A 20,354-nucleotide genomic window follows, 5' to 3' on the forward strand; every position below is an offset into this window, starting at 1 on the left:
AGACTCTGTGATTGAGGGAGAGGAGCCTGTTTTTATCATCCAGAGGCTCGAAGCTTTCTGCTCGGCAGGGTGAGGACCCATAGACGATTACCCAGTCTACACCTCTTCACCCCTGTCAGAGAAAATAACAGGAGAGAAGAGGCTGACAGATGGACCAATTTTATATTCTGCTTTTGTAACCTTTTATTTACCAGACTGGTCCGAAGTAGGCTTTATCGAGAAAAGTAGGCTTTAAAAACCTGGCAGCATTCCTTATCTGTAATCACAGACACTATTTTAGATCCAGCACACACACGCACGCACGCACGCACGCACGCACGCACACACACACACACACACACACACACACACACACACACACACACACACACACACACACACACACACACACACACACACACACACACACACACACACACACACACACACACACACACACACACACTCCATGCATAGCAAATCCAGGTCTGACCTGTTCACATTACCCATAGATATCCAATTTAGGTTGCTGAAGAGTGGAAAATCTGTGCGAGTTATACTGTAGCCTATAGGCAGTCGTTATAGCTTGTTTCTCATCCAGATACTAGCTTGTTTATTATGTCCGTGCCCTTTAATAGGCAGTGGATATATGTTTGTGGTCAGTGCCTTTTGTGTGTGTGTGCGTGCGTGCGTGTGTGCGAGCGTGTGTGTGAGTGTGTATGATGCTTGATGTTGCCAAACAGACCAAGAGTGGATTAGATCAATACGAAGCAAGAGAGTCAGTCTTTAATCAGGACCTGCCCTGCTCTTTATTGGGTGAGCACTGGCCTGTGAAATGGCATAATGGCCTTAAGTAACACACACGCACACATGCATGCACACGCACGCATGCATATGCAGAGAGTGAGAGAGAGACAGAGAAAGCCCATAGAGACTTGATGTCTCTCTCCCTTCAGTCTTCTTTTCTTATTTCTTATCTCAGCAAGTCACACATGCACAAACACACATGAACACATAGTGGAGGACTGTATGTTCCAATTTACATCTTGTATTAGACCAAATGATCAAAGCCCTTCATATAAACTCTTAAATAAAACTTCAGTCCTTACTTACCGTTTTACTGCAGTCAAGAACATAGTCAATCATCCTCTGACTTCCATTGTTCTCAAGCAGCATAATTATTTCACAGCAAAGGTAAACCGGAATCGGATGTATTTAATCTGTATTATGATTGTATTGCAGTTTAGCTAGAACCTTCGTTGCATTGGTAGAATGGGTAGTTTAGTCATTTATTATTTTTTATTTTATGATAAAAATATATTAAACTACCTGTGCTCCTCGGAGCACAGGTCTCCGCCAGGTCAGGTACGTTATTCTGGCCTCCTGGTAGCGCTATAATAGGCCAATGTGAAAAGGGTGCCACTTATTCTTAGGTCTTTCACGGCAATCAGACACTGCATTCATGATTTGAGGCATTTTGTTCCAAAAATGTGTTTTGCTAAATTAGACCTGCTGGTGGCGCTATAACAGGCCAATGTGAAAAGGGTGGCATTTCTTCCTCAGCCTAGTGGGAATGTGCGTGTGAAATTTCACGGAAATCGCAAGCTGCGTGCATACAGTAGTTTGAGGCTTTTTGTTCAAAACGGACCAATCCTGCAAACTGTGGAAGCTATGGCAATGAGGATGGAATATGGGAAATGGGACAGATCTGTGTTGATCACATGACTATAGAGATACTGGCCCTCATTTATCAACGCGGTGCAGCCCCAATAATGAGCGTACGGCAAGATCACCGCACCTTTCGGCATTTATCTATATATATCCTGACGTGGGCTTCATCCTACTTTACGCTGAGATCTCACGTCTGGTCGAGACCAGTTGTTGACGTTGGCTGCGCCCGTTTATTCCATTCTAGACCTGCGGAGCAGCATTGTCTGACGGTCTGACAGGCATCTAGACACATATATCCACTCCAAAATAATAAATAATCCACTAATAAATAATCCCTGTGAAAATATAACATTATAAATTAATTTAAACAAACTGCTTTAACAGTCATTCAGATAAGATTGTAGATCTGGCTGCATTGAAAATAGCCAGGGGTGCAATGCTCAGTGGACGGGGTTGCACGCCGAGCAACCACTTATTTGGCCAGGGGGACGCGCAGGCACACGCATAGATTTAAAACTACTTTAAATTCACACTTCATCAAAGTTTACAAATGCTCCCGACTCACGCCAGGTACATTAACATAGGAATTAGCCTATATGCATATCAATTGTCCATTGTGTGACCTGTACTGTAGGTGTTAAGCGACGTGCGCGTCACATCATTAAAATAGAGAGCAACCACTTCTCAAATGAGCATAGCATCACTGAAAATAGCAAATCTACAATCTACAAGCGCGGTCGGGACAGTGAGGTCTACAAACTTACAGTAGCTTGTCCTATGGTATGAAGTTATGTCATAGAGAGTTATATAGGCTACAACCTGGCTGGGTTAAGGATATAAACCTGACGATCCAATCTCTTATAACGTGGGTGGCGGCACGGGATCACTGCAGTCTGCAGACCGCCCGAGTCTCATGGGGAATACATGACTGCTTTAGTGTAACTCGAACGCGCACTGCTCGGTATGGGGTAAATAAATATACAAACGTATTCCATTCATTGCGATATGATTGGTAGGCCTATCATAATATGTCATTCATGTAGGCTACAAGCCTACTGACTGACAAAGATTGCACCGTAACGGATTATGAAAGACGCAGTTGGGCGCCTGTGTATGTGTGAGAGAGCGAGAGAGAGAGGGGGGCGTGTGCATGTGTGCGTGCGTGCCTGTGTGTGTGTGTGTGTGGTGTGTTTATGTGACTTGACAGGCAGCGAGGTGAGGTGAACCGGCTAAACTCTTTCTTTGGTCGTATTCTGGTTCTTCATGTCGTAAAATCGGGGTGTTTCGAGAATATTTAAGGGCGTGTTATTTAAATGACGCTCGTTTTCAGACGTGAGATTTATCAAGGCTGGGACCAAATGTACGCTGGGATCAGCTGTGTAGGATGCGTTGATAAATGTGACTTCGACGTTGGTGTACGGCTGAATATATGTAAAAATATGCACCGGTTTATACGCTCCGTTGATAAATGAGGGCCACTGTGTACCGATTTGCATGACGATTGGATAAAATCTGTAGGAGTAATGTAAAAAAATGGGTTTTGCACAAATCGGCCTCCTGGTGGCGCCATAACAGGGCCATGTGAAGAAGGAGGTTCCAGAGGTTCTGAATTGGCATCCAGGGAGTGTGTGTGCACAGTTTCGGAGCGACCGGGCCAACGGTGCCGGAGATTAGCTGGTAACACACAGACAGGACGGACACACACACACACACGGACGGACGGAGGGTAAAACATACTCTCTCGCCATGCCTTCGGCCTGGCGGAGACAATAAATCCTGTGTACTGATGATAGTGTGGAACTCTTGGAGGATGTGACACCATATCGTCCGCAAAACGTTACAGACTGTTATTTTGATGTTTGTTGACGATGGTGTGAAAAATGCTGTTTCGGGCAGCGCTGTAGAATGTGCCACAAGAGTCTATAACGGGGCTGTGACCCGATGACTGAGATGGATGCCTTTATGATTTATGGTGTTGTCATGCTCATCAAACCATTTAGTGAGCACTCATGCCCTGTGGATGAGTGTAATATTATCCTGGAACACAACACTCCCATAGAAACGCTTCCGCAAAAAGTAGACAAAGGTCACTGAGATTCTGTTGTGTGTACACAGTAAAATCTTATAAAGGTTTACTGTGTATCTTCATAGGAGCCAAGTGGACATGATTCTCAGGAACTCTGTCCCTTGCTGACTCATGCTTAATTTATACTCCGTCAAACGACGGATATATAGGCGGTTTACACCCTCACAACGTGTGGCCATGCGACACATTTTGACCTTGTAGATCCGCAATTTTCAGCTTATTCATACAATGCAATATAAATCAGGCTTTCACCGGTCTCCTTTATTGTAACATACGTTCTGTAATGCGAGCACGTACAATCCTTTTGATTATGTTTGTTTGTTGATTGTTCGTATTGACAGGTGCAGTAGGTTCGCCTCTTCCTGATGTGGAGGTTCGCATTGTCATGTCCAATGGCACCAGTACCACCATTGTAGAGGGCAACCACAGAGGCACACAGGTAACCACTGACTGCAAATGTCTGTCTAATTTCAATGCTCAACCAAATACTAATGTCACTAATAGTTCTTTTGTGGTATATTCTAAAAACACGCCACCGCATAGACAATCCAAGGGAAGGCTGATGGTTTGTTTTCTTTTATAATAAATGTGAAATATCTGAGTTGCCCATTGAGTTATGACCATGGAAATTCTGGGTTTGGGTCTCATACGAGTTTAATCAGACTGGTATTGCTATAGTGGTGTAGAACATCCTCAAATCCTTATTTATTCTCATCCCTAGTTAAAATGGACCCAACCAGCTTCATCCATATTTATATTCTGTGTGTGTCTCTCTCTCTCTCACTCTCATTCTCACTCTCACTCTCACTCACACTCACGCGTACGTGCAGACAGACTAAACATTGTGTCCAAACCTTGATGCTTCTGATTCCATCCGTATTTCATCTGTCTGTCTGTCTGTTGCAGGTGCATCCAGGCCTGGAGGGGAAGGAAGGGGAGCTGCTGGTTCGAGGTCCGTCTGTCTTCAAAGAGTACTGGAACAAGCCTCAGGAGACCAGAGATTCTTTCACTGCTGACGGCTGGTTCAAAACAGGTACCTTCCACCTCCTCTCACACATATTCCTAGTGAGTAAAACACACTTTCTCTCACTAATTGCATCTAGGCGAGGCGTACTGTCAGAGGCCATTTTTCTCTCTCTTTCCATCTGTACTTTAGGGCTTGAATTTACACGTTAAAAACCACAGTGGGAGGCCAGTCCAGGACAGAATATGTTTGTGTGTGCGTGTGTGTATTTTCATGTGCTTGTGTGTGTCTGTGTGTTTGTGTGCGTGTGTGTGTGGGTGGGCGGGCGTGCACGCGCGCGCGTATGTGTGTGTGTGTGTGTGGGCGTGCGAGTGTGCATGTGTGCATGCAAGAGTGCATGTGTGCGTGTGAGTGTATGCAGCTTTTTGGGGAACTATGAGCGAGTGATAAATGGACTATGTGTGTTTTTGGTGCTGCAGGGCATTTTTCCTCCCTAAGTGGTTGTGACTGCTCTGGGTCTGGAGGAGCTGAGCACAGCGCTGTGTGTGTGTGTGTGTGTGTGTGTGTGTGTGTGTCTGCATGTATGTGTGTGTGTGCTCATGTGCTTGACTGTGTATGTGTGTGGTTGTTTATGTGTGTGTGTGTGTGTGTGTGTGTGTGTGTGTGTGTGTGTGTGTGTGTGTGTGTGTGTGTGTGTGTGTGTGTGTGTGTGTGTGTGTGTGTGTGTGTGTGTGTGTGTGTGTGTGTGTGTGTGTGGTTGCACAGAGGGGAGCTGTCATCTGAGGCGCTCTCCCCACAGCCCCCCCCCCCCCCCCCACCCCTCAGGAGCCCCACTTTACTGCAAAACCACTGGGAGATATGAGGCATGAGGAGGTGAGGTGGGGGGAGAGCAGAAATGAGGGGGGGGGGGGGGTCTTGAATTGTCACGTTAGAAGACAAGGAAAGCCAGCAGCAAGAGAAGACCTACAGCCTCCACAGTAAAATCCTCAGTGTCTGTTTAACTCTTGAGAGTGTGAAAATGGCCCCATGAGGGTCAGGCAGAGTCAGCTAGAGAGGTGGTTCTGCAGGGTTGGGCGGTTGGAGAGAGCAATGCAGTAGGGCTGCAACAGTTCACAACAACGCGTCGACGCTTTGTGAGCTTGTAGATATGCTTTTTTTTCGCTGTGCGACGAAATATAAAACAACGATTAAGTGGTTAATGGAATTGCTGATATATTAAATATTTAAAACGATAAATGCTCTTCTCGATTAACCCATTAAAATCGGTCATTTTAGATTTTAGCGTTGGCTATTCGAAAAGAGCAGATACACAAGCTCACTTCGTGCCGCGCTGCGAGCTTGTACTGTACATCTGCTATTTTGGGACATTTTTGAAAGATCTTGAAAATGTTTGAATAATTTTGAATTACGAAAACGTTTGAGAACTACTTACTTAGAAGGCAGTTGTAGAATTGGCCTCAGGTCTTAATGGGTTAATAAAAAAAGCGTATCAATGGAATAATCGCTAAGGAAGTAATTGATAGTTGCATCCCTACAATGTAGCAGGAATGGAGAGAGTAATGTTGGGCTGCAGAGGGAAGCAGTCAGTGGGGGATCTGGACTATGTGTGTTTGCATTGGCTCTGCAGGCTGGAAGGAAGGACAGCGTGGGTTCCACAGCGCGGCACGTTGCTGTCACACTCCATTACAGCCACCGGCCACATAATGAGAGTCTGTGCAATCAGCTCCCCACAGACCAATCCCCATGCCACAGCAAGGCACACACATGCAGATATACGACGTACATGGCATCTCCACACACACACACACGCACACACACTATGGCTGCAACTATTGATTATTTTCTTGGCAATTACTTTATCGATTACTTTTTTGATTAATCGAATAATCAATATTATTATTATCAATTATGTTTTAGCAATGATTAAAACAATTAGTTTCATTAATTGTTACGCACACACACACGCACTCACACGCATGTGCGCAGACAGACAGATGTGTTGAGGTGTGTGTAGACTCACTGACACACAGAGCTGTCTTGCACTTTGCTTGCCCACCCTCCTGTCTGTGTTCTCCAACTCTCTCTTACCATCACTGAAATGCACACAGCACAGCAAGACATATCATGTCTTATAGGCTCATATGGACACTAAAGCTATTATATTCACTATTCAGACTGGCTGCCCAAATCAGATTTTTAGCATGTCTAGATTGGAATCATCATTGCTCTTATGAGGTTTGGACAGCAAAAAACACAGAAACAGATTTTTGTAAATTACATTTAAACCATGTTCATACAGTAGGTGGTTAGAAATTTGCACCACTGCTGTAGACCAGTGTTTCCAAAACACTGGTCGCAGACACATTTGTATTACATTTGCATGTAATCGCTGAATGCGACCATGTACTGTATATCTGCAGAGAAGGAAAAAGTCACTAGTTTTGTTTTTGTGGTGATCTATTATTGCTAGATAAACAAACAGCTCATTTAGTTTTTAATTTGTTTTGGGACCCCCCCGATTCAATTTCAGTTCAAACTTTGTGATGAATGCCTTGAAGCTGTTGTGTAGAAAATGTCTTTAGATTCAGAGAAGTTACAGATCAAATATGCTTTCCCAGTGCACATAAACTGGATTTTGTAATTGCAATTGCACACTGTGACAAAGTGACAAAACAGTGAAATGAATACAAGTGAATACAAATAAATAAAAATGATCAGCTACACAGCTAAGAAAAAGTTTAAAAAGTTAAACAAAACAAACATGGTATCAATGCTTGTAAGGGACATACTCCTGCCACTGCCCTTGATACTGGCACTGGCTTTAGAGCTGGAGCTGCATGGTCCCCATGCACTCCTAATAGTTAGGATCTGTTAAATGCAGAGGGCAAAATTCAAGGTCTGTGCAAATTTACTCTGCCAATAAACGAAACAAACACACATGCTTGTCTGTGCTTCACGGGCATGTGTTCTGTAGGGATAAAGGTGGGAACGAATAGGCAAGCAGGCTACTTGTACTTCCTCTCTCACTCTCATGCAACTTTTTCACCCTCACACCTGCTCCCTCCTCTTTCACTATCTTTGCTCTTCGGATCTTTCCGGCACAGGATCTCTTCTGACTTGCTAACTCCGGTCAAATTCTCCTGGGCTTTCTGGTATCTCACGTTCAGGTCAGGGAGGGAGAAGGAAGGAAAAGTAGGTGTGTAGGACGAGTGCAGCCAGAGACAGTCGTGCAAGTGTGCAAAATAATGTCAAAGAAGAAGCATTGTTGGTGGAAATAAATGAAGGGAGAGTTATGGTCTACAAATAAAAAATATATAGTAGTCTACAGATAATCAGACTGTAGATTATAGTTTTACGAAAACAGCTGATGTGTCACTGCAACTCCAATCAGGGAACCCATTCGTTTTTTTTTGTGTAGTAACAGGAACTCGGTTTGGCTCCTACCCTTTCTTAGTTGGCTTCCTCCCGGGTGTTTCTGTGTTTATTCCTGCCAACAACAACACTACATGTTTAGGGCAGTGGTGCTGACAGATTCTGCTGTCTAGAGAGATTACTGCAACTCAAACATTTCAACTGAGAAATAAATGTTACAGCAATGTACAAAAAAAAACTTTTCTTATTTGGGGCGGTCAATTTTCACTTCAGAGCTTGCTGACAGTGTATATGGATGGTTCTGATTTTTTTGTTGAGGTGTGTGTAGACTGACTTGCAGTTTGCTACAGCGCTGTATGTCACTAAATGATAACTATTTTACTCCGATAGGCTGCTACTGTACACCTGTTTGCAGGTTCGTCTTGAGTTTTTATTTGAGCGGTGTCAGTATTTGTCAGAAGTTGCTGCAAAAGAAACTTCGATGTTTTCATAACCTTTACAGTTGAAGACCTTTTATAATATTCTTTTTTACAAAACTTTCCGGCAATGTACCTGCAGAGATGCCACACAGAGGACGAAGTCTTGAGCAGAAGAGAACAGAGAATAACTGACAGATGGGGAGAGAAGTGTACTGTAAGTCAGAGCACAAAAGGCAGGATGAAGCGCTGAGCGAGAGAGAGAGAGAGCAGTGTGGTGGAAGGAGAGAGAGAGAGTGAGAGTTCAGATCAATACGCCGTCTGTTGGCCGGAGGTGTCTGCTTCAGCGCCAGTGAGGGCTGTGTAGCATGACTGGCAGCTCTATAGGGAAGCTGTCACCCTCTCCAGAGTGCTCTTCTAGTCTCCACTCATCTTCACAAACACCTCTCAGCACGTTCATCCCTTATTTCTTCCTTTTTTAACCCATTCAAACCAGGAACGCATCTGTGTAACCACTTTAACCATTATTTTATACTTTGGCTATTCAAAAATAGCAGATATACCAGCTCGTAGCGTGGCACATGAGCTTGTAGATTTGCAAAAAAAAAAGAATCGTGACAATTTGTGCAAATCTTTGAATATATATTTTTAAAGCAAACATTTGTAAAATATTATATTTCCAGGGACCTCCCAGAAGCAAACATTTGAGTTACAAGATGCACAAATGTTCAAGATTTAAAAAAAAAAGCAGATCTACATGCTAGTCACTTTGAGCTTGTAGATCTGCTATTTTTGAATAGCCAAAGTATAAATAAAGGGACTACTCCATGAATTTGAACTTTTCCTTCTTTTTTTGTGTGTTTTTGGTCTCCCCTACCTCTCATCTATCCCAAAAAACACCCCAGTTTGAACACTCAGGCTTTCACAGCATATCTGGAGTTTTCTGTAAATTGGTCTCAAAACAGACCAAACTGATTTTCACCCGAACGTGACATCACGTTCGGTACAATCCCTCCCATTTTTTTCTTTAAAAAAAAAAACTTTTTCCACACAGAACCAGGAGATAACATGCATACAAACTGGCTCAATAGCGTCCTGTGCCAAACAGGACAATGTGGTATTGCAGGTGAAAGTGCTTTATAAGCCAGAGAGAAGTTGGAATGAGTATATCTGAGCTTGATTTAGGCTCAAACCTTTTCAAAAACGTTTGAGGGATATAAACAATATGATATTAAATATTAAAACAAAAATTTAAATTCATGGTGTAGATCAGGGGTGGGCAACTTTAATGATGGAGAGGGCCACTATATTTCCACACTCACTCCAGAGGGCCACATTGCATATACTGTCGGGCAGACACCTCTTATCTCCGTATTATAACTTTTTTTTCGTAAATCGATGCCGTATTTTGCCATTTTTTGTCACACAAAAGTAGCATAAATAGCCGATCTGCTATTTTTGCTATTTTTGAATTGGAATCCGGATTTTTTTTTGTGCTATTTTTGAATTGGAATCCTGAAATGTGTATGTAATTTCAAATGTATTTAGTTATACTTATGTTAACTTCATGAACTTAAATACAAATACATTGGACATACAAAAGACAATAATATTTTAATACTAGTCATTAAGCTACTAATATAGACTAAGTAATTAAAGCGGGTCATGTTTGCATGTTTGGAATTGTAACAGCTGTAATAGCAGTAATATATCAGTATTCCGATATTAACCTAAGGGCCGCAAGTGAAGGTGGGGGCCGCATGTGGCCCCTGGGCCGCCAGTTGCCCATGTATGGTGTAGATCCTTTAACTTTGTCTAAAAATGTTTTTACACTTTCTGATTTAACCACTGTTCAAAATGATTAAAAAATAGTTGATAGTTGTCGTGATGCGACATGTTGAGCTCCTCCCCAGAATGGATTATAGGCACTCAAATAAACTATGAATAAATGCATGAATATATAAATAAATGAAGTCATTCGGGGGATTGGAGGAAGACGTGTAGGCTTTAGCAATTCTTTCAAATGGTTGTGTGTAGCGCACTGAATAATGAAGGTACAGTTGTAGCAGGCGGCGTAGAGAGTAAGCTGTGTTTGGGGACTGGCCATTAGCCTCGCCTGATCTTCAGTAAGAAAGCTAAGGTGGGCCAGGCCAGGCCACTAGAGCGACTTAATGTACTGTAGATAACTGGGTATATACTTGGAGAGTATATACTTGGAGAGTATCAGACTTCAGAGCAGGGATGTTAACAAGGGTCATATCACATGGCTTTGTGCGTTAGGAGCCCATTTGTGTGCACTTCCGGCTCTTTTGAATTGTCACTTCTTTACACTAATGAGTGCAAAGTGTGGCGAAACATTCTGTTGAGAGAAATGTTTTTTATATGGCATTTATACTGCATTTAATGCAGTGTGAATGTCCATGAGGCGCTTTAGCGTGCATGTGCAAAGCCATGTGCAATGCATGGCTTTCTTATGAAGCATCTGTGTAAAAGCAAAAATGTGTTCCTACTTCCTACATTCAAGTTAACATTTGTGACTGGTTTGAAGAATACCTGCAGTACTGTATATTGAATTGAGAACCAGCCTAGTTTGAAAATTGTGGGGTAACATTTCCTATGAATATGTTTTATTATTATTATTATTTATTATTATAAACATAGATACTTATAATGCATTATAATCTGCTTATAACATAAACATAGTTACTGTATAAGAACGCATAGATAAGAAATTATGCTTTATAACAATCATAACACATTAAAAAGCATTTTATAAGGGCTTATGAGGTCAAGTATTATAATTAATAATTGCTGGATATTTTTATAATAATTGTATAATGTATTATATTCACTATTATAATGCATTCTAGCGTGATTTTAAGTCACAATAAAGTTAATGGGTGCTTTCAATAAAATAATGACATTTCCGAAGGTGTAGGCAGAAACATTTTTTGTATTCTTAATTGCGTACATTTAATGCTATTTCACTTAATTTTAAACACTCATGACCACTTAAAGTAACTTTACAATCACTCTGCTGTGTTTCTAATGCATTACAAATGATTATAATGTATTTTACAACTAAAAGACTTGAATACACTATGATCCGGCCAAAAGAAAAAGTCTGTAATCGACCAATAATCAAGAAGTACTTGAAGTTCTACATCATTATAAAATCTTTATAATGTGTTATAATTGCATTATGAGTACTTGAGAGTTCTTATTACTATTATACAGCAGATTATAATGCCTTATAAGTATGTTATAGACATGGGATGCAAAGGAAGTGTTACCGTGACCTAAATTGTGAGATTACTGTCAGTTCTTAACCCTAGCTTTTGGTTCTTTTTCTTCATGAAAAATGTGTACAGAATTTAAATACAGAGTCAACAGCTCAACTACATGGCTAACAACTGTAAACAAAAGCCTATCATGATATGTAAAAAATACATTACCATTAATTCCCATTACCATGAATTTAGATTATCCAATCACATTGTGTGAACCTGAACAAAAGCCCAAGTCCAGAGAGACAACTTATTAAACTGTGATTTTATCCAGCCACTGGGGCTACTCTTATGGCAATTGGAGACTGACATTTTCAATTTGTATGCCCAAATGAGCAATATTTTGTTGCAGCAATACCAGGTGAAAATGCATACCTATATCCCGGGAAAATCACTATCATGTCATCATATCATGTCAATCTCCACGAGTCAGTCTGTCATATGCTGCTGATGAGTTAGCCTTGCATGGCCAGACTTATATCTCTGCGTAGATATTAGTCTAGAACTTCGGTGTGGAAGATTAATTTCCAAGGGGCGGTTACAAACGGATTCAAATGCCACAGCAAAAAAAAAAAACACTTTGAATAGTGGGCTCTGATTGGTCACCCACAACTTGGGGTGAGCAAAATGTAATTCAAACCGAGGAGTGCCAGACCAGTCTGCCCAGAAGTGGTGGAAAAAGTACTCATTTTTTTAACTTTTTGTTTTTTTACTAAAGTATCAAGACTGCAATGTAAAAAGTCCGGAATTCAAAATGTACTTGAGTTAAAGTACAAAGGTATTGCTATCAAAATGTACTTAAAGTACCAAAAGTAAAGGTACTGATTATGCAGAATGTCCCATTTCACAAGTTTTCAAATGCATAAATTCTAAAATGCATAAAAATCTTTTTGAAAATAGCAGATCTACAAGCCACAATGTGTCGGATCGCGACGCATTGTGAGCCTGTAGATCGGCTACTTTCATACTGTATGGCCGAAAAGTATATAGGGCTGAAGTGGTTAATGTATGTTTTGTAATAATGATCTAAATCTACTAAGTAAGTAGTAACTAAAGTTTTCAAATAATTGTAGTGGAGTAAAAGTATAATAATTGCCTCTCAGATGTAGTGGAGTAGAAGTAAAAGTACTGCAAAGTGCAAACTGGAAATACTCCAGTAAAGTGAAAACAAATACCTCAAAATTGTGCTTAAGTACAGTACTTGAGTAAATGTATTTATTTACTTTACACCACTGCTGCCCAGGGATTTTTTTTTTTAACTGTTTGCGATTTGTTTGGTTTCCAGGCTACTGATGAGCCGCCTCTATTTGTCGCTATTGGAAGTGTCTCAGCTGTGGCTTTTCCTTCATCAAAAGTTAGCAATCCAAATGAATCTTGGGAAAACGTGAGATAGGTGTGAAATTACTCTTGTTTTGGGCTTCATGAGACACTGTGCCCTTGGCGTGCGTTGGCCCCGGCCGTGTGTCTGTCAGATTTGTGTGACATGGTGGAGAGCGGTGGAATGTAAACGGCAGTCAAGTAGCCCGCTTGACAAAACATGCCAGATCTGAGACAAACATCAATCCTCCAACTTCAGCTTGTTATCTGCAGAGGAGACGCAAGCCAGCAAGGAATATAATCAGTAACATTAACATAAAGCAATTCAAGCTCCTTTAATTGCATTATATTAAACAAATTAGATCACTCATCCAAGTGCGAAGTGCTTTCTTGTATGGTATTAATTACAAAAAAAGGAGCTATGACAAAAGTTAAGGATGATAAATAATATCAGAGCTGAGATTTTGGTGGCTGGCTGTCTGTTATTTATCCTCATTAACACTTCCATCTAGACGTCGAGGCTTTAATGTGTAACATTAATATTCATGTATGCTAAGTGTTTACAGTCACTCTGAAAGGAGGCATGACTCACTGTCAGGCCTTGTTCATCATTGGATAGATAAAACCATCCACTCCAAGTCAGATGTTGGGTGTTCTTAATGTGATTAGAAGTTGTGTTTGAATGTGGTGATGAACTCTCAGAATCTCTGCTTAGTGGGTAGACAAGCTGTCTGGTGATCAGAAGGTCACTGGGTTTGCCTCCCAGCCAGCCCTGTCCAAAATTTGATCTGAGCAGCCATCAGCTTGGTGAAGCTGAAACTGAATTTCCATCGCGGGATTAATAACAAATTTCTCCCCATCCCTTTTAGGATACAGCGTGGAATGCAGAAAGTGACTGTAGTTGTTCCGGATAGTATAGGTATAGGTACCGGCGCAATATTCACATCTTACGAATTTCATCAGTATACACTAGCTAGCACACATACGAACAATAGAATCTGACATATATGTATTTTAATGAATGTAGACATTCCTCTTGCAATAGCAACAGTGGTCTGGTCTGAAGCTCAAACGGAGCGCACATGAAATATGACCGACATGACTAAGCACACTGTTCTTGTGGGCACTATTACCATTTTTTCTTGTCCTCTAGTTTTATCAAATATTCTGGAGTGACAAGTGACACGTTGATCTGTTTAGGACATCTTCATTACTTACGAGTTGCAAGTCTTCATACAGATTCTTGCCATCAGACATCATCAGTGTACTGTCGAAAGCACATTCCACCAGTCTTCCTAGTGTCCCTTTTCGCTCATGTTATTCATGAACGAACCGTTAAGCGAGGTCAAAACACAGCCGACATCTTCGATTTGGTTTTTATTCATGTCACAGATTAGCTTTTTTTGTTATCTCTCCAAATAACAAAATGACAATGACAAATAATATATGCAATATGGAAAAAAATATTCCCAGTTCATGAACAGTAAAAAATATGTTTTTTTTAAATCTTTTTGGAAAGCCAGCATTGTCTTTCTCCCCTTTTTCTAAAAGACTTGCTCTGCCCTCTATCCACAGTTCAAGTCTTTACTGGTCTGTTTTTATTTCTTTTTTTTCACACTAGTGTGCCTTCACTTTCTTTAATGCCTCAGAATGAGATGAAAGCCCAGCGCAATTAGGCTTCTTATCGTTTTAATTAAGAAAGCCATTCGTCCATATCTGCCTCCAACGCCATAACATATAATGGCAGAGAGGCTCTGATGCCTGAAGTGGTGTGTGCGTGTGTGTGTGTGTGTGTGTGTGTGTGCGTGTGCGTGTGCGTGCGTGCGTGCGTGTGTGTGCGTGCATCCTAGTAACACAATTCCCAACAATCTCCCTCCCTCACTACTTTCCTCTCTTTTATCAGTCTGTGTTCTCCAATCACAATTCCCACTCGTGGGAACAAGCTCTTCCATCCCTGCTTATTTTCCCTCTCTTCAAAGACACAAGGTCAAACAGTTTGGCTGAAGCACTTCAAACTTATTTGATGTAATGCTGTCTGAATGCTCTTTTAAACCGTTCTGATAAAACACACTGTACATCGAAGCTGCAGATAACAATCCGTAACTTTTATATTCGAACCTAGGTGTCCCGCGCATGCGCTGACATTACTGACAGAAAGCCCTTTAGGGAATACGATATTTTGCACTTTGAGCTTCATACAATACCACTTAGTGGTCCTACCTGAGGTGACCACAGGATCTAAATGTCTCAATAGAAGCAGTTGTGTCAATTATACAGTTTATTATACGTAAGGTCAAAATAATTCGTTTTATTCACTAAAACAAGTTATGGATTGCAGCTTTAATGCTGTTTGACTATTTTATACTTCCGCATGAAGGTGTCGTTGACAAAGTTTCAAAACACGCACACACACACACACACACACACACACACACACACACACACACACACACACACACACACACACACAGTATATAATATACATATACATGAACACGGACAACGCGAGCAGCTTATAAATGTATGTATTTGTAAAACACACATTATCACCCCAAACCATTTACTGTACATGTCCGTGACTGTGAAATCCTTCCTTCCTTTTCTCACTTCTTCTCTTTTTTTCCTCCCTGATCTCCTCCATGCCTAAAAGAGGAGAAGAGGGGGGGAACTGTAAATACATTGTTACTGGTTGTTAACACCCAGCCAGTTCCTTTACTCCCCCTCTGTACTCCCACTCAACCCCCCCCCCCCCCCCACCCAAGTCGCCCTAGCCTATCAGTGCGGAGCAGTGGTCTGTGAAGAAATTCCCAATATCTAAATTTACACACTGTATCAATCTTGTTTAATAGACTGGAAAGCTTATAGCCGCCGCGGCGAGCCGGCAGAGAGGCCAGCGGTGATAAATTGTCGGCATGCATGCGACAGCCGCCCGTGATGTATAATGAAATATTTATGATTTATCCCGGCTAATAAACTGAAATGAAGTGCGTGATGTATGGGAACAGATGGGCCCCTCTATTGATGCCGAGGCACAGAGGCAAAGAGAGGAGGCAGAGGAGATAGGTGGAGGAGAGAGAGGGAGGAGGAGGAGGCAGCGAAGAGGAGGAGACGGCATGAGAGATGCAACCGGAGAGGAGGAGGGTGAGAGGGGAGGCAAGAGGAGATGGAATGAGGTGGAGTGAAAATATGGAGGGCAGGAAGGAAGAAAACAACCACACTGTAAAATCCCCGGTGTTAATTTAACTCTCGAGTGCCTACGAATGTAACCAAACGGACCCTTACGGGTCCGTTTGGTTACATTCGTACGCACTCCGATGGATAAATCAACACTGAGGTTTTTTCGGTCTAACAGCTGGAAGTGTAGCCAAAGAGGGGATACAAGGTCTTCAAAAATGATGCAATAGAGTAGTGAAGACGGGGAAGGGACAGGATGATGTTAGGTTTCTGCGATGGTTCTGTAGAAGGGATACCGCCAGTGTTTTTAGAACATTTTGGTTCCATTGACGTGCTGCCTTGTTGTAGTATACTTAAGTAAAAAAAAAAAACACGCAGTGAGGCGCAGATTTTGGCCAAGGCAACCAAAATGTGTAAATATTTTTCTCATATTCCAGAGACAAACATACAAAAAATGTTGATTTGCATATCAAGACAGCAAACACAAACATATGCACACTGTAAATGTACATACACATATACTCATGTACAATTTATATTTATACAGTACACAAATACTGCACAGTGCACAAATACACAGATGGATAATGTTCAGAAGTCAGAACCATGCACACAGCACTTTCTAGCACAAAGTGTGCTATGACAAAGTGGCTGTTTTTTTATTGTTGCTATTCTTTATATATCTGTTATTGTTATTGCTGCTACAAAGTTCAGAATTTTACTTGTGTACTCGCATATCAGATATAACAATATAAATCTTGAATCTAAATGCTCAGGTGGCGCAGGGCTAAAGTACCTGTCCACCACCGTGGAGTCTATAGGGGTTTGAATCCACCACTGTGCAGCCGGCTTGGCCAAGCGTCTATAGGAAAACAATTGGCCCGTGCTCAGTGAGGGAAGCCGGGCGGGGAGGGTGTTATTTGTCACTGCACGTACTCCTACAGGCTGGGGCGGAGCCTGTAAGCGGGGAATGTAGAAAGCTCTACGTCCACCGGTGGGGGCTCCTCACTGCCAGGTGAGCCAGTAGGGTACAACAGCAGTGGCAATACATTGGAGGAAATAATTGGCATGATGACTAAATTGGGTAAAAAAAAAGGTTCACAAACTATAGTTACCTTGGCAGAGGTAACTATACTTACAGCTAAAGACATCACATATTAAAGTCGTCATGCTTCCATGTTGTCAGACTAGTATCACTCTCCGTATTCACTACTGTGCAATGTGCCACAGTGTGAACATGCCCTGCATGTGCAATATAATAATATCTATCTACTTTTGTGCAGTGTGATTCCTTTCTTTTTAGCTGTTAGCCAGAACCTTTTAAAAACACTTGCCGTATCCTTTGAGGTAGATCACAATGTGCCATATTATGTCCTTCTACTGCTGTAGAGATCTCTCACACAGCGTAGCAACCTTGTGGTGGATGCTGGCCGCTTGTCCTCTACTCGTTCTCATCCAGTTTCCAATTTAGGCAGATGCTCTTATCCAGAATGTCTTACAAAGTACACGGTCAGAGTAAGTGGCATGAACCTTAAGCCTAAAACTTAAGCCTAAATGAGAACTTTTTCTTTAAAGCAGTTCTTTTTGGCAAGCATGTCTGTCACGTGATGAAGCATAAATAATGTATGCTTACTTTAGTCAAAAACAACAGGGTCAGTGGTTGAGCAATTAGAGTGCAAAGCAAACAAGTATGTAGGAGTAACTAGGATAGCAAGTAGACATCAACCCTGGCATCTAGTATCTAAATAAAACCCTTGGCATCTGTCTACAAGTAAACAACATACTGTAACTGACATCTATAATAGTCAGCAAGCAGGAAGTGCAGATGCAAAGATCCCGCAGCCAGGCTGCGCATCAACTCCTGCTTGACCCCATCAACCACCTTGCACGCATGCACGCACACACCCACGTACATTCATTCACTCACCCCTCTCCTACTCCTCCTTGGGCCCCAGCTGTGGACTCTCACCCTGTAATAAGCCGTGAGGATACCTTCCTACCTTCTTTTGTCTCCTCTTGGAGCCCAACCCTCCCGTTCTTCTCCCCTTCTGTCTCTCGCCACTCATCCATACGGAACCATTTCCTCTGCACATCATCCTCCGGCCCAGCTGAGCCCCTCACACCACATACTGCACTGTACTCGGCCTCCTTCCTCCACACCTGCCCCCTCCCTCCCTAGACGCCCACTAGTGTGTGCACGCGTGCGCGGGGCTAGATATATACGCCCATGCACTATACAGTATGTGTGTTCTTCAGCACCCATCCATCCAAAGCTCTCTCACTGACCTTTCTCTTTCTCTCATACACCCACCCGCACGCACACATGCACACACACACGCGCGCGCGTGCATGTGCACACATACACACACCTTCATTGGTCTAGTTGTGAGATGAAATAACAGCTTCTGTGTGTGGGGTTGGTGGGTGTTGTGGAGGGAGGTGTCAGACAGAACTATGTGCAACTTGTGTACAGTGTTAAGTTGCACGTCAAAAACAGGGTCAGACAAGAGGCTGTTTATTTGCATGGGTGGATGCATACATTGTACAGTATGTCTTGAACTGCACTGTCAAACTTAACCGATATGAGTTAAATAATAATAATAGTATGAATCACTTAAACGAACATGAAATCAACGTTGAGACAGGAGACCACGTCACAAAGAAGTACCGGCTCAGAACCCCATTAAACACAAACAAAATGTCGATGTCATCCGTGGTCAGCTGGCTCTCTGTTCGTTTCTACTGTTGGTGTAAGTTCCACAAGCAGATTTAGAGTCAGACCCTTATTACTAACTATTATTGTTAGTTAGCTTTGACTTTGACTTTCTTTACTGTACATAACTGCTGCTATGTGGACCTACTGATGCGTTGCCACTTTTTTTTGCTCGTCATGTACGTACATATCTGCTGCTTTTTATGTGTATATATTATGTAGATATCTTAGATTTTTTTTTTGACATGTACCTTTTCTGTTTTTCTCCTTGCTCTCACTCTCTCTATCCACCCCCCTCTGCCCCCAAAACACAAAAACGAAGTTCACCCACTTATTTACACCTGTAAACCTGTGATGTGATAATGAAATTTATTCAGATTCTCTCTGATTCATTCTATTTCTGTCTGTCTCTCTTTTGTTTTTCGGCCCTGACACTTCCTCATTTCTTTCCCCGTAGGCGACACAGCGGTTTATAAGGATGGCGTGTACTCAATCAGGGGCCGCACCAGCGTCGACATCATCAAAAGTGGCGGATTCAAGATCAGCGCCCTTGAGGTGGAGCGCCACCTCCTGGCCCACCCAGACATCACAGGTCAGAAGCGGTCGCATTGCAAGGCTAAGTAGCCAGCCAGGAGAAGGTTACACATTTAAAGCGTTTTATCTAAATGTCTGCCTTTGTCTCTCACCTTTTCAGATGTGGCTGTGATTGGCACCCGGGACGCCACCTGGGGTCAGAAGGTCACCGCTGTGGTGCAGCTAAAGAAGGGACGGAGTTTGACCCTACCTGAGCTGAAGACCTGGGCAAGGTACTGTAAACCTCTACAGAACATTCTCTCTTACCTTCGCCAGCTTGGTTGGTCTCACAAACACTGCTCATCAGTGTAGGGACCACATTCATTGAAATGCGTTTTGAAATGCTAGCATTAACCCTGGTGTCCCTATTTTGGGCAAGTTTTCAAAAACATTCATGTTTAAAACATTTTTTCAAGCTTGTAGATCAGCTATTTTAGCTATTTGTTGTACGAAAAAAGTTTATAGAGCTTAAGTGGTTAATATACTTTATAAACATAATGCATTATAATCTACTCATAATACTCACAATGCTTTATAACAATAATTATAACATATTATAAAGCATTTCATAATTACCTAATAATGAAAGTATGTTTATAATGCATTATAGACATGGGATGCGTAGCGCAAGTGTTACCAAACAAACGGCACGAAATCCCATCATGGCGGTGCAATAGCGAGAAGCCTTTTTTGGTTGAGGTTTGTTTGCTGCTTGCCATCCAGTGGTAAATAAAGGAAAGGCTTTATCTGACGCTGCTCTCTCCAATCAGTCCAACACACTTATCCCCACTGCCTGCCCCCC

At 42.1% G+C, this 20,354-nt stretch overlaps 1 protein-coding gene across 1 annotated transcript in view; it reads left to right on the forward strand.

The window, feature by feature from the left end:
• Positions 1-20,354, forward strand: part of acsf3 (acyl-CoA synthetase family member 3) — a 42,197-nt gene that overhangs the window by 18,247 nt on the left and 3,596 nt on the right. Inside the window, exons 6-9 of the mRNA XM_084060100.1 lie at positions 4,078-4,175; positions 4,643-4,769; positions 19,437-19,571; positions 19,674-19,785. Of these exons, the coding sequence (XP_083916226.1) occupies positions 4,078-4,175; positions 4,643-4,769; positions 19,437-19,571; positions 19,674-19,785 (472 nt within the window). The remainder of the gene's footprint in view (positions 1-4,077; positions 4,176-4,642; positions 4,770-19,436; positions 19,572-19,673; positions 19,786-20,354) is intronic.

The sequence above is a fragment of the Gymnoscopelus microlampas genome (assembly GCF_963454915.1).
Source record: "Gymnoscopelus microlampas genome assembly, chromosome: 1".
NCBI classification, from domain to species: domain Eukaryota; kingdom Metazoa; phylum Chordata; class Actinopteri; order Myctophiformes; family Myctophidae; genus Gymnoscopelus; species Gymnoscopelus microlampas.